The following is a 13640-nucleotide window of genomic DNA, read 5'->3' as shown; positions in this document are numbered from 1 at the left end:
CCGCGTCTGCTCCCAGCGCTTCGGTACGGGGCCGGGCCGGGGCGCGAGGCAGGGCGGTGGGAAGCAGCCGGGAGCAGGGGCTAGAGGTTGCTTCGCCAGGTCTCCAATATAACACGATCGCATTGGAAGCTCGAAATTGTCGTTTTTGCTGAAAAACTATCGTACGCTGAAAAAAATATGCCAACAAGTGTTTTCTTTGTATTGCTCATTGTAACTCGCTAACGAGAGCTGGGTCAACACATTCGGGCATTTTTTTATTTCGAGGCAAGCCGTCATAAAAAAGTGCTGAGAGTACCCGCCGAGGTGCAGCGGCTTTAAACCCAGTTCCTGGAAATGGCAGTTTCCTCCCTTGCTTGCTCCGAGGGCCTTACAGCTAAGGGCGAGCAAAACTCGGGGGCATCCGAACTCCGGGCTTGGGCCTGTGCCGAGGATGCCCACCAAAGGTTTTGGAAACATCTGAAGCCCCAGGGGTGGGTAGAGGATGTTTGCTGGTAGGAGGGCCACTTGTGGTTCTGGACACTTGGATTTGGCATTAGTTTTGGCTAATTTGGCTGTGAATACAAATTAAATAAAATAGTAATAATTTTTTTTAAAAAGTCTCCACCTCCTGAAGGCTCAGATCAAGCGTAGTGGTTTCTTAACCTGGCAGGGGAAATACCATATATCTGTGTCCACAAAAGCAGTTTTCCTGAACCACACTGCAGGAGAACTGCTCTTCTGGCGTGGTTCAGTACCTGTGGAGGTGCAGCAACTTTAAGCCCAGTTTATGGAAATAAACTTTCCATAAAGTTTAAAGCAGCTTTAGGCCCAGTTTATAGAGTCTGAGCTAGTCTGATCTCCCCACCCACCAGACATGATAGACAGAGTCCTGGAGGCCAAGCAGTGTTAGGGGGAAGAGCATCCAGCCAGAGGCCGTGGGGTGGGGTGGGGCTGGGGGCAGAGTCCCAGGGTCATAGGGTGCAGCTGGGAGAGGAGCACCTAGGGCAGGGGCAGACAATTGTTTTGGGTGGAGGGCTGCTTACTGAGTTTTGGCAAACCATCGAGGGCTGCATGACAGGCAGCCAGGGGCAGATAAATAATACTTTTCTAAAATTTTTAGAGGCCCCGCAGGCCAGGTAGGATGGCCTGGCGGGCCGAATCTGGCACGCAGGCCACATTTTTCCCACCCCTGACCTAGGGCCAGGGGCAGGATCCTGGGGGTTGGGGCCAGTGCTGTGCTAGGTTGAGAGGCTGGGGCTCCCCCTTGTGGCATCATGCCACCTCTTCAGCTGTGCTCCAGTGAAGACAGAGGGTGGGGGTTCTCCCTGGGGTTCTTTGAAATGGCACCACATGCTACAGGTAGCGTGCCATTTATTAGCAAAGGCAAGTCTTCAGGGATGAACCATTCCCTACCCTGGAATCCCTCTCTGTCTCTTCCAGGAGAGCAGGGGTATAGTTTCCAGGTCATGGGAAGCTCCTTGGGATCAGCAGGGGCAGGCAAAGTGATCATACCTGAAGAAGATAAGGCGGCTTCTGGATGGTTATTGGCCCTCCTGTTTCAGAGCTTGAGCTAATTTCTGCTAGAGACCTGGCTGAGACCAAATGTAGGAGGACATTATTCCCCCCTATCTGCTACTGTGGAGTTTTGATATCCAGCTCTGTAGCATGTGGTCCTGGGTGAAGAGGACCACAGATCTGGTCTCTCCTAGCAGCTCTTGAGAGTTTTGATATGTATCGTTTCTTCTTAGGGAGTAGAGTGGTTGAGATTGGAGCCCACTGGATTCATGGCCCCTCTAAAGGAAACCCTGTCTTCCAGCTAGCTTCTGAGTATGGCCTGCTGGATGAGGAAGCCACATCAGAGGAGAACCAGCAGATTGAGACTGGGGGGCATCCAATCCTCCCCTCTCTGTCCTATTCGAGCTCAGGGAGAATCTTGAACCCAGAGCTGGTGATCTCAATGAGGAATCTGTTCTCTACCCTCTTGGGTCAAACGCACATGTTCCTGAACTTGGCACAGGTGCCTGTGCCAAGTGTTGGTGAGTACCTCAAGAAAGAGATTGCTGAGCAAGTGAAAGAATGGACAGATGATGATGATGAAACCAAGCAGCTGAAACTGGCAGTCCTGAACACATACTTCAAGCTGGAGTGCTGCGTGAGTGGGACCCACAGTATGGACTTGGTTGCCCTGAGGTCCTTTGGGGAGTATGTCACACTCCCTGGCCTGGACTGCACCTTCCCTGGGTGAGTAAATGTAAGATAGGGAGGGGCCTTCTGTTTGCTTGCAGGCTTTGGGAATGACTTGCTGGGGGTATCTGGCTATTTCAAGGCAGAGCTGTCTCTGGGTGAGCACTCCCAGCACTTCCCAGCAGCAAGTAAATCCCAGCCTTCTGCACATAGCACCAGGAGCCTTCCTCCCTACTGGGCTATGAAGTGGGCACAGCTAAGGGAAGAATGAGGAAAATCTGGGGTTGGTAGGGAAGGCTCTTGTCAGCTTCTGACTTGTATTAGGCTCATTACATCATGGACCTGAGATCTGATCCCAGCTAAGCCTTGCTTTGGGAGGTTCTGAGGGCTCTCCCCCAGAAGTTACCCCAGTGGCCCTAGGGTCAGGGGTGTCAGCTGAACCAGGCAGGATGCTGCCTTTGTCAAGAGACAGGGGACAGAGATGGTAGGTCCCTCCCTAAATAGCACTCTCCTGTGATTTCCTTTCCCTCTCTCCTAAGCCTATTTGTGGGAACAAGGGAGGACTGTTTGGCCATTTCCCTCTTGGGGCCAGCTGAATGTGCACAACAAGCTTTCTGCCTGCTAGTCTGTCTGTCTGTGAGCTTGGGATTTGCTTCCATTCCCAGGTAGACCTAGATTGAAGTGCTGATGTGATATGCTTCCTTTCTTTCCCAGTGGCTACGGAGGCCTCATAGACTGCATGCTGGCATCCCTGTCCAAGGAGAGCATCTTGTTTAACAAACCAGTGAAGACCATTCACTGGAGAGGCTCCTACCAAGAGGAGGGCTCAGAGGGACGGACATTCCCAGTCCAGGTGGAGTGTGAGGATGGAGAGACATTCCTAGCAGATCATGTCATAGTCACAGTCCCTCTAGGTGAAACATCCTCTGGTCCCTGCTTTCTCCCATGGCATCTTAGTCCCTGCTGATTCTCCCTGGGTGATACTACTTGCTTTTCATAGAAAAATGTGAAGGGACTGACTGCTTTCTTGAAGTGCTTATGGGTGAGGCCAGAAGTCCCTCACCTAGGCCCACAATGCTGCTCAGTCATTGGTGCTCTTCCTGCTGATCTAAAGGGCAGTTCTACTTTGCTGTATTATTGAGGCCATTCATTATCTTTCATACCAGACACTGGGCCAGATTCATCCCTGGTGAAACACCATTGGTGTAAGTAGTGGTACTCCATGGAATAGCCTAGTCCAGTAATAGCCTAGTCTCCTTTTCCTCACCAAAGAGCTCTATACCAAAGAAACCAAACTGCACTGTGCTAGAGCCTTGAAACAAACAAACTCTGAATAGTGAGAGAGAGACCCTATCGTCTCCTGAGCTGCCCTTTCAACAGATGTTATGGAAGTCTTTAAGGTAGAAAAGACCCACAGTTTCAATTTCCACAACCACTCATGCATGTACTGGTCTCCAGCATTGTGCTTCTTCATAAAAACCCAAAGCTTGGGGGCTTCTGGGACACGGGTAAGATGAGTAGCACCTGCTGGTATTGTAGGGGAATGCTAAGATACTGAAGGTGTTTCAGATGAGAGATCATCTATAAAGGTTGGGGGGGAGCCAACTGAATAAACCTTGGATTATGCCTGTGGCAACTGTTTAGGAGGTAGAGGAAGGATGGATTCATCAGAACATTCCCATCCTGACAGACTGGAGGACTAGCAGGGTGACGCTATGCAGAGGGATATGGGAAGCTCAGTGTGTCTGACTAATGAAGGAGGGATTTGTCCTCAGACTGTAAATCTGGTGTTTACCTTCAGCAGGGGAGAGAGAGGCTTTTCCCACACATCTGTCTGGGGGAGGGGAGAAGGAAACCAGGGTGCCCTATTTGCATTTCTGACCCATCCTTGGAGCCACCTGTCAAGGAGAAGTCTTTTGGGACACCTTTGGTATTTTTAAAACAAGTAACCAGGAGGAAAACCCTCCTTAAAGCCTTTCCAAATTCCTTTGTTGACACTACAGAACAACCAAGCCCAATCCTATCATATTTCCCTAACAGGTTCTTGGAGCTACCTTCTCTGTCTTCAGCCACTTTTGGACAGGTCAAGGCAACCCTAACGGTGCTCAGCTTAGCTTGGTAATGAAGGCCCCCTCCAAAGGCCTGATTATGCCAGACCAGTGATACCACGTTCTCTTGCTAAGGTTCTCAGCAAACAGGCCCTCCTCTGCAGGTTAAATTTGATCATGAACTTTATCCACAATTCCCAAGAGAGTTAAACAAAATCTATAATAGGCCTACAGCACTTATAGGCCTCACAGTGACCATGATATTCCTATGACTAAGGGGAGGCCATGTCCGGCAGCAAGCTCCCGAAAGGATGTTGTGAGCTTTGGTTTTCCCCTATTATAAAAAGATCTCTGTCATTTGTCTGCAGGGGTGAAAATTCCTGCCTCTGTCCCCAGGCCATTGAATTTGGCCGGTGTACATGATCACAGTGTGGGGGGACCCTGCCTGCTTGGGGCTGGTCACAGAGACTGCTCTGTCTTCAAATGTTGCTGTAATAGATAACTCAGCTGCATTGTCCTTTCTTTCTAGGTTTCCTTAAAGAGCATCACAAGACTTTTATTCAGCCCTCGCTGCCTCTGCAGAAAGTGGAAGCAATTAACCAGCTGGGTTTTGGAACAAACAATAAGATCTTCCTGGAGTTTGAGAAGCCATTCTGGGGCCCAGACTGCCAGCTAATCGAGGTTGTCTGGGAAGATGAGTCTCCTCTTGCTGCACCTAGCACCAACCTCCAGGCTGTCTGGTTCAAAAAGCTCATCGGCTTTGTGGTCCTCCAGCCTCCAGAACAGTATGTGACAAAGATGGGCTATTGCTTGAGGGTTTTGATGTCACTTGAGAGCCAGCTCAAATTCCTGGTCCAGGCAGTTCCAAACTTCTTGTGTGTGTGCAAGGACCTAGTCAGAACACCTCCCACCCTGCAGTGCTTGTGGCCTTTTATCACTAGAGCTGCGCATGAATTCCACTGGCTTGTCCCAGTCAGCTAAGTAGGAAAGATGCCCCGGAGCAGTTCTAGGGCAGTGCAGAAGTAGGTCATCCACTTGGGGATTTAATTCTTTGTTTCCTGCACTTGCAATAGCACAGTTTTCTGGACCTGGCCCTAGTGTAGTGTGCTGCCTTTCTGCTTTGGCAAATGGGCAACTCCAGTCCTGTCCTCATGGCTCAATTCTGCCAGGCAGCAGACATGAGCACCAAGATCAGTATAGGCTCAGTTACCATTTCCTGGCAAGATCACTGTGTAGTCATGTCCGTGTTGGGCTTGGCCATATAATGTGGAGGGGATCCAGGTATTTCCAGAAGAGGATGCTAGAGCAGGAAATGATTTGGGTGAGATTCGTTCATGCCTCCTGTCTTGCCCTCGTCTCCGTAGTTAGGGAATTCCACAAGTAGCTCTGTACTTGCCATAGACAGAACAGCAAATGAGTAAATCCAGCTGGCTATGAATTTGACATGGATGTCAGGACAGACACTCGGGCTTTCTGAATTCAATAGGAATCGATTTGATCACTTATTGATTCCTGCACCCAGCTCACTAAATTATGAACGATCTAGTGTGAGCCTTCTAAAGGAGGTATCCTTAGCACACTGTTCTCACATTTTGCCTCATGTTTTGATGGTTTCTTACCACAGCATGTAACAACTGGAACTCACTCTGTCTCTATCTGCTGCATAAGAGCCCTCTGGTTCTCAATCTCCCTTTGAAGACTATGCTAAAATCACTCCTTACATTTCTTTTGGACAAACTAAAAAGAATGAGCTCTTCTCTTAATGCCACACTTAGCTCTGTTAAGAGGACTCCATTTTCTTCAGAATAATGTGTACATCTGCTAATTTACATCAGCATAACTGCCTTTCTGGGCCCAGGGCAGTTGGTCTTCCTGGAAATGAAGCCATTCTTTTGATGGGAATTGTCTTTTTTATTTATTTTTATTTTTTAGGTATGGGCATGTTCTATGTGGCTTTATTGCTGGGAAGGAATCTGAATACATGGAGACCCTCAGTGACAGTGAAGTTCTCACTGCCTTTACACACATCATTCGTAAACTGACAGGTACGTCGTCTTTTTCCAGGGCTAGCTAACACATCATTATTGATCATGCCTGGCTGGGAATTTTGGGTGTCTCATTGTCCTAGCAATCAACTTGTTTTGCCTTAAAGGGATTGCTGGGAAATGCTGAGCACCTTGTCTCTGAAGGCCAAACCTTTTTCAGAGGATTCAAAAAGAATCAACCAGTCACAGGCCACTTCTGAAAATGCAGGTTATGAAATGGAAGCCAAGGTTTACAACCTGCTTGAGTCTGAACCTGGAAAGTGAGCCCCAAGCCTGCATAGGAGCACATTTTTGGGGCAGCGTCACCTGTTAAGAGTTCAGTTTTTTTGCCTTAATGTTGGAACGGTCCTGAGATCTGGCTGTCCTGAGGCAGCTGCTTGTAATGCAGGGAAAGGTAGCTTCTATTTTTGAGCCCCGTGGTGGCTTGTATGCAGTGTTTAAATCGATGGCAGTGTTCCTTCCCTTTTACCACAGCATCCCTACCTTCTGTGGCATCATGGCAATAGAAATACTCCATCGCTGCCCCACACTTTGATCAGCAAGGGTTTCTGGACACTAGCTCATTTGGAAGGAGGTCTCCTTTGCATAGTGCTCAGTTGCTTCATTTGTGTCCTTCAGGGAACCACCACCTGGCTCCACCAACAAAGGTGCTGAGATCTAAGTGGCACAGTGCTCCATACACCAGAGGTTCCTACAGTTACGTGGCTGTTGGCAGCTCAGGAGAAGACATTGACACACTGTCTCAGCCCCTTCCTGAGGAGACCTCTGACCCCAGGGTAATAATTTTGACCTCTTGGCTAGCTTGAAGAGCAGAGCAGCAGAATGTTCTACCTCTAGCACTTCCTGTGCTGGGGCTGGGAAGTAGGTAACTGAAGTGTCCTGGCAGTTCATGGAGATCAGGGTCCGATTTTTTGTTTAATTCTCTTACCCCCTTTCTCAGCTTGCCCCCTCCTTCAGCAGCCCCCCCCCCCCCCCCCCCCCCCCCAATCCCTTCTGCTTTGACTAGCGTGTGGATTCTACTGGGAATTAGGTTCTGTCCTGCTGCCAGGAGGTGGCAGGACTAGAAGGAGCCATACCCAGGAGCAGGATCCCCAGGCGGAGCCGCTATTAAGTCAGGGGCTTTCTTTTTCACAAGGCCCAAGAGATGCCCCTGCCCAGAGAAGGCTATGCTTCTGCAGAGCAGTGGCAGCCTTTTTACTGGACTCCTTCTGCCACCTAAGCTCCTTTCTGGATGCACTTGAGCTCTACTCAAATTGGCCCAAGCTACTCCCTTGAATGATGGGTGGCTGGTGACCTTTCCCCCTGGGGCTCACATATTGGTATGCATAAAAAAGTGCCCAGTGACTTTGAGCATGGAGCCCACACCCTGTACCTGGATCTTTGAGTCCCACAACTATCCTCCCTGAAGGAAGGGAGTCTGGGAGCTTGCTTCTGCTAGACTTAAAACATGTCTGGCACTGTTGGGATATGGAGTGTTTCCCTCCATTTGGCTGCATAAATCAGCCTTGGCACAGCTCTTTAGCATGCCATGCTATACTCACCTCTGCTTCTGCCCCTCCTGTTGCAGCTACTGCAGGTTCTGTTTGCGGGAGAAGCCACACATCGGACTTTCTACTCCACTACGCACGGCGCCTTGCTGTCAGGCTGGCGGGAGGCTGATCGCCTCCTCAGCCTGTACGACGCCTCTGAATTCCACCAGCCCAAGCCAAGACTCTGATACTGCTTCTCTTCCTGCTGTTGGTCCTGGGGTTCCAGTCATCTGACCAGTGACTACTTTCGTCCCACATCTTTACTAAGGTGAGGGGATGGTCTTCCTCCTCACGACCAGCTTGCTGTCATTTGCTTTTTTGTATCCAATCTATCCAGTCACCCATGTGACTTGACTACCAAGAGATTTTCTATATTCCCTGAATGCTGAAGCTGCAGATGCACAAGTGAGCACAGGGACTTGGGAACCAGGACAGCCCTGAGCATGCAGCATATTGCACGCCAGAGGAAAGAATAAAAGTTCTTATTTTGGGGGCTTTTATGGTTGCACTTTGTCTTCTCTGTCTGTGTCCTGGGAATAACCCAGTAAGCAGAGCTGGAGAGTATAAAGGTGTGATACAGGGTCAAGGCCAAAAATCCTGCTGACACCTGCTGCTTCCATCTGCCTCAGGAGGGGTAAATGTTCAGCCAGGGTTTGATGGAAAGAGGGTCACTACCTTACCAGGAAAGGGCAAAAAACAGTCAGCTTCTTGACTGGTGGATGTAGACTGCAGGTTGGCATGGGGTTAGTGGGTAGGCATGGGGGGTGTGTTTGGGTGGGCATGGGGTTTGTGGGTGGGTATGGGCTGTGTACCATCAGGCTGGGTGGGCTCTATTATTCCACATGCAGCTTCTAACACTCCAGTGTGAAGCTACATGTGGAGGCAAATGGAGCCTGCCCAGCTGGATGGTGCATGACTTTGTGCCTCTATGTGCTGGAGTACTGGAAGCCCCAGGTGGAGGGCTGGCCTGGCCCAGTGGCACATGAACTGGGAGCCATGCACTATTGGGCTGGGTGGGACGCTGCACATAGAGGCATGGAGTCATGCACCATGGGCTGGATGGGCTCCTGCTTGCCTTCACACGCACCTTCCCACCGGAGTGCTGGAAGCCCCATGTGGAGACCCACCTGGCCGGATGGTGCGCAGCTCCCGGTGCACACACTGGCTGGCTCTGTGCCTCCATGTGCGGCTTCCAGTACTCCAGCAGGAAGAGCTGCACATGAAGGCATGGAGCATGCCTGGCCCAATGGCACATGGCTCCTGCCTGCAGTGCCCTAAGCCCCACATCCTGGCATGGAGCCAGCCTGGTCTGGTTTGAAGGTTTGTGCCATCAGGCCAGGCCAGCTCCATGCCAGCAATTGCAGGCTCTGGGACGGTGTGCACCACCAAGGACTCTGCCTGCTGTGGCCATGAGTGCCCCGAGGGCCCTCTGCCTGCTGCTGCCGAGCCACCTGCAGTGGGGGGTGTGCACTATGGGGGGATGTGTGGCAGGGGGGCCCCACACTTGCCCACAAGCCATCCGAACACAAACCCCACATACTCCCATACCCGCACCTGCTCACCAACCCCACACACAACACCCACCCTCCCACAAACACCATACACCTACACCTTCACAAATCCCCCCCCACACACACCACACCCCCCAACCATACAAAGTATCTGAACATATTTCTGAAGAAGGTTCAAATAGTGTTATATTTAGTTTAATTTGTTAAAAAAAGAGAAAAGAAAAAGAAAAAATAATAATTTAGCATAATTTTGAATTTTTCTGTGGATAATTCTATCTCTTTATAGTCTAGAACAGGACTGTCAGACTCACCTGACATGGGGCAGCAGCAGTGACCCCTGTGGCAATGAGAGCAGCCACTGTGGCAGCAGTGGGGTGGCAGTGCCAGTGGAGCTACTTGGCCAGTGGCCACTTGCCATGGCAGAGGTATACAAGTAGCAGCAAGCCAGGTGACCACAGGGAGAGCAAGGACTACATTGCTGCATCCAGACCTTGCTTGTTCCCCTGCCACTGAGGGTCACATCCACCCAGGGCCCTGGATTCCACAGCAGGCCCTGCTGACCCCTAAATTCACTGGCCCACCAGTAATCCAGTGGGCTGGATGGAGCAGTGCTGCAGGATGAATCCAGCCATGGTGGCTGTATATTTGACACCCCTCATTTAGGGGTTCGATTCGCATGTCATTTATACTAATGACTACACATGCTGGAAATGTAGTAGCATAACTGTTGAGCACTCGATGCACGCTGGGGCATCATAGCTTAGAACAAGCCTCGAAGTTCAGAGCTGGGCTTCTGGTACCAAACGTTCCTTCCTATTACCGGCAGGGGAGACTGACACCAAATTTCCTCCCAGAAATGAAAGACTATTTTGGCCTCCCCTCAGCTGGTCCCCAAGGACTACCGCCAAGGTAGGCCCATAAGAGACTTCCACCATTCTCTGATCTCTGTTTACATGGCAGGTCCATTGGGATTTGAGCCCTAAACTCCTGAGATGATAAACCTGAGGGACAGAGACTGAGACAAAGGTCTAAAAGAGAGCTTGAGGTTGTGACACAAGGCAGTGCTGCATGAGTGAGAGAGGTTGTGGGGTGGAGGCAGATGAAATGGCTGAGTTGGTAGGATAGAGATGCACCTCTTTGAGAGAACTTGCCCTGGCATGCTGGGACCTTGGGCTGAGTCTGCTTTCTTCAGCCAGTTGCAGAGACGACCCAAGCAGGGTGCAGGGCCCAGGGTAAATCAGCCTGTGCGGGGCCCCACCCCCAGGTACGAGGAAGCTGGCAGCAGATGGGCGGGGGGGGAGGTGCTAAGTGTCTGGACATGCCAGTTTTGGTGGCGGATTCAGCAGCAGGGGTGCCAAGTGGCCAGACTTGAAGTTGGTGGTGGTGCAGAGTCACCGTGGCCACTCTGCCCAGCTCCGTGGAGCCCCCAAAGCATGGGACCCAGGGCGGTTGCCCCAATTTGGGCCAGATGTCTCACAGTCATAAGTTTATCAAAACAGATAAGGGATCAGGTAAAAACATTCCAAGTGTTGGAAGTAATATGCCTGGAGGTGTACCCAGACAAAAGCCGAGTTCATCAGTGGAAGACAGAAGGAGAACTGAGTGAAAGAAAGAAATACCCTGCCACGTTCTGGGGGTACCCTACAGAATGACAACAGGAACGATTCCTTCCCCTGCTCCTGAGCCAGACATCTTATCAAGATATGTCCTGTCTTAGGCCACCATCTCCTGTTGGAGGTAGACTAGTAGCTGCTTTTGTGCTTCCTGTTATGACCACAGCAATAGTTACAGGGGAATAAAAGCTGTTGCTATGGCCAAAAGTCTAGCCATAGCACGTAACAGGGCCAAAGTGTACTTCTGCTCCATAGTGAGAGTCCTGATAAAGAGACTGCTCCTCCTAACTTTGGAATATGCATACTAGTGGGAGGCCGTAATGGTCTTTTCCTCTAAGGTGCTCTGATGCCCTCTGGGAGCCAATCCAAGTTTGTTCTGCACTCCAGTCACAACCAGGGCATCACACTCATTATCTGCCATGCTTGACGTTAATAACTATAAATTCGGGATGTAGTCCTCAGAAAACTGAAGGTGAGACCTTAGGTCTGCTACTGATGCGCTGCCATGATGTAGCATTGGGCCACCTATGTCTGGCCTAATCTTTAACTAATTACACTTTGAACAGGGATCTCTACCCTTGATTGGGCTTTTTCAGCTTCCATTAGTCCAGAGGGCCCACTCAACATTATTAACTCAGCACTCTTCACTAGGTGCTTTTGGCCCCCAGTGATCACAAAACCAGCACCCTTTTTTCCTGACACCCTTAGTGGCCTCCCTGCTTCTCATAAGCCACCCTATGCCTTGGAGTTAAAGAAACACAAATAAAACCTGTACATGTTAGGCATGTCTACACAAGACATTTACTGCACAGTAGACTAATTAGCTGCACAATAAACATTGTACATCTACACGCGCAACCCTATTAAGCCACAGTAAACTAATTAACTACATCAAGGCAGTACAGTAAAAGCTCTGTTATCTGGCACCCCCTGGCATAACAAAATATGCTGGTTAATTGAGTGGCCCAGGCCGCTGCTTCTCCTGCTGCCCCTCCCGTGGCATCGCCGCCCCTCCTGTGGGCCCTGCAGTCTGTTATGCCCCCAGGCCGTGGGGGCTCGGCAGCACAGGCTGCTTTGCCCCAGGCCTTGGGGGCTCGGAGAAACTGGAAGTGTCACTTTATCTTACAAGCCGGCATCCCCTGTGGATGCCAGCTCCAGCTTGTTGCAGGAGGACGGTGTTGCCTGGCTGGCCCTGAACTAGGGCTCGCTGCCCTGGGGTACATTGCCCAGCCAGGCATCATCTCTGCGGCTAGGGACAGCATCTGCTGTAGGGAGTGGCTAACACACCCACCAGGTAAACCCCACACAGGGAGGAGGGCTGTGGGGGGTGCCATGCCCACGCATACCCACACCAGCTCACCCACCCACCCATCCCTGGGTTGCCTGAGGGGCAGGGGAGCCCTCCCTTCCTTTCCTCACCTTCCTTGGCTAAGCTCCTTCCACCTGCCCCAACCACTGGAGTTTCTTCCCCACAACGTGCAGGGAGGTGGGAGTCAGTTCAGGACTTTATTAAGTTTCCATCAGGCTCCCAGCTAGGCAGTCAGGGCCCATCACATGCAGAGAAACTTGGTGATGGTAGCAATCTCCATGGCCAGAGAGGTCAGGCACTCATAACATGCATAAGCAGAGATACCCCTCCAGGTGGTGGTGCACATTGTGGGGAAATGTGGGCTTGCCTGGGGTACTGTCAAAGAGCAGGGCCCCATGCCAGGTTCTCAGCTGCACCCAGGAAACCACTGTGATCAGCAACAGCCCGGCATAGCAGGATGGGCAGTCCTTGGAGCACTCAAACAGCTTGTTGTGGCGCATGTGGGTGATTCTGACCAGGGACACACGTGGGTCACAGCCCATGGGCATCAAGGGCCCGACCCCAGGGCACCTCTCTGGAAAGGCCCACCAGGAGGAGTCAGGGGCTGTCATCAGGTCTGCATCCCAGCCAGCCGGGAGCCCTTGACCCCCAGAACCCAGGTGCTGCAGGTCTGGCAGCATGGGAGCAAAGTGCTTGGCCTGTGGGGAGAAGGCAGGGAGTTGCTCCAGGGTCGCTGTGGCAGCTGCTGAGAGGCACCTGGCATAGCCTGGCCTGGGTAGGGTATGGGGAAGGCAGGTTGCTTGCGGCAAGCAGCTTGCCTGCCGCCTGCTGTGGAAGCAGGGAGGAAAGGCTCACCCAGTGGCTGCCCATGGAAGGGGTCACCTGGGCAACTTACCGTGGTCCCTGGGTGCTGATGCACATGATTGCTGAACTGAGGGTGGGCGGTGCACAACCCCTCTGTACAGTGCATGTTATCGCTGAAACGTTGCAAACTTTCACAATGAGTCTCTCCGTCCTTGTTCTGCAGAATCAGCTGCTACATGCAGGGGAAAAAGCACCTAGCACTACTGGCGGTGGGGCCCCAAGGACAGTTCCATCTGCTGTGTTCCTGCAAAAGAAGCAAAGGATGTGGCTCAGGAAGGTCACACACAGCATGCCCAGAAGTTACCAAAGACCAACCAACATGAAACAGCCAGGACATAGCTACCTAGCAAGGAGCGCAGCAAAGGAACAGTAGTGAAGCTCAGCTCCTCCCTTGGGAATCTCTAGAGGCTGCAAATGTTAAGAGAAACAAGATCCTCCCAGCTTAGGAACCTGGACACTATCTGCTCCTACACTTGTAGGAGTAGAACTGAACTACTGTAACCCTGTTTTGTACAGGTTTAAAGCTGCTGCGATTTGGCCCGCTTATACTAGTGGGGG

The 13640-nt window shown here is 51.3% G+C and overlaps 1 protein-coding gene and 1 long non-coding RNA gene across 2 annotated transcripts; one reads left to right on the top strand and one right to left on the bottom strand.

Moving 5' to 3' along the window:
* Position 1: 1 nt before the first annotated feature.
* PAOX (polyamine oxidase) lies at positions 2-8285 on the top strand (the record flags this gene model as incomplete). Its single annotated transcript, XM_006014845.3, has 7 exons — positions 2-23; positions 1728-2220; positions 2878-3077; positions 4741-4996; positions 6144-6256; positions 6875-7032; positions 7824-8285. Coding segments are annotated over 7 exons (1392 nt in total), but the record flags the coding sequence as incomplete, so codon positions are not given.
* A 3637-nt stretch (positions 8286-11922) lies between these two features.
* LOC102386704 lies at positions 11923-13627 on the bottom strand. The gene is made up of 3 exons (XR_003095557.1): positions 13426-13627; positions 13114-13326; positions 11923-12916 (listed from the first exon to the last, which is right to left on the bottom strand). It is a non-coding gene; the product is annotated as an uncharacterized LOC102386704 (long non-coding RNA).
* Positions 13628-13640: the final 13 nt, after the last annotated feature.

This window comes from Alligator sinensis, unplaced genomic scaffold, assembly GCF_000455745.1.
Source record: "Alligator sinensis unplaced genomic scaffold, ASM45574v1 scaffold264_1, whole genome shotgun sequence".
Lineage (NCBI taxonomy): Eukaryota > Metazoa > Chordata > Crocodylia > Alligatoridae > Alligator > Alligator sinensis.
Note: the sequence above shows the minus strand (reverse complement) of the source record. Positions and strands in the feature narration are given on the sequence as shown.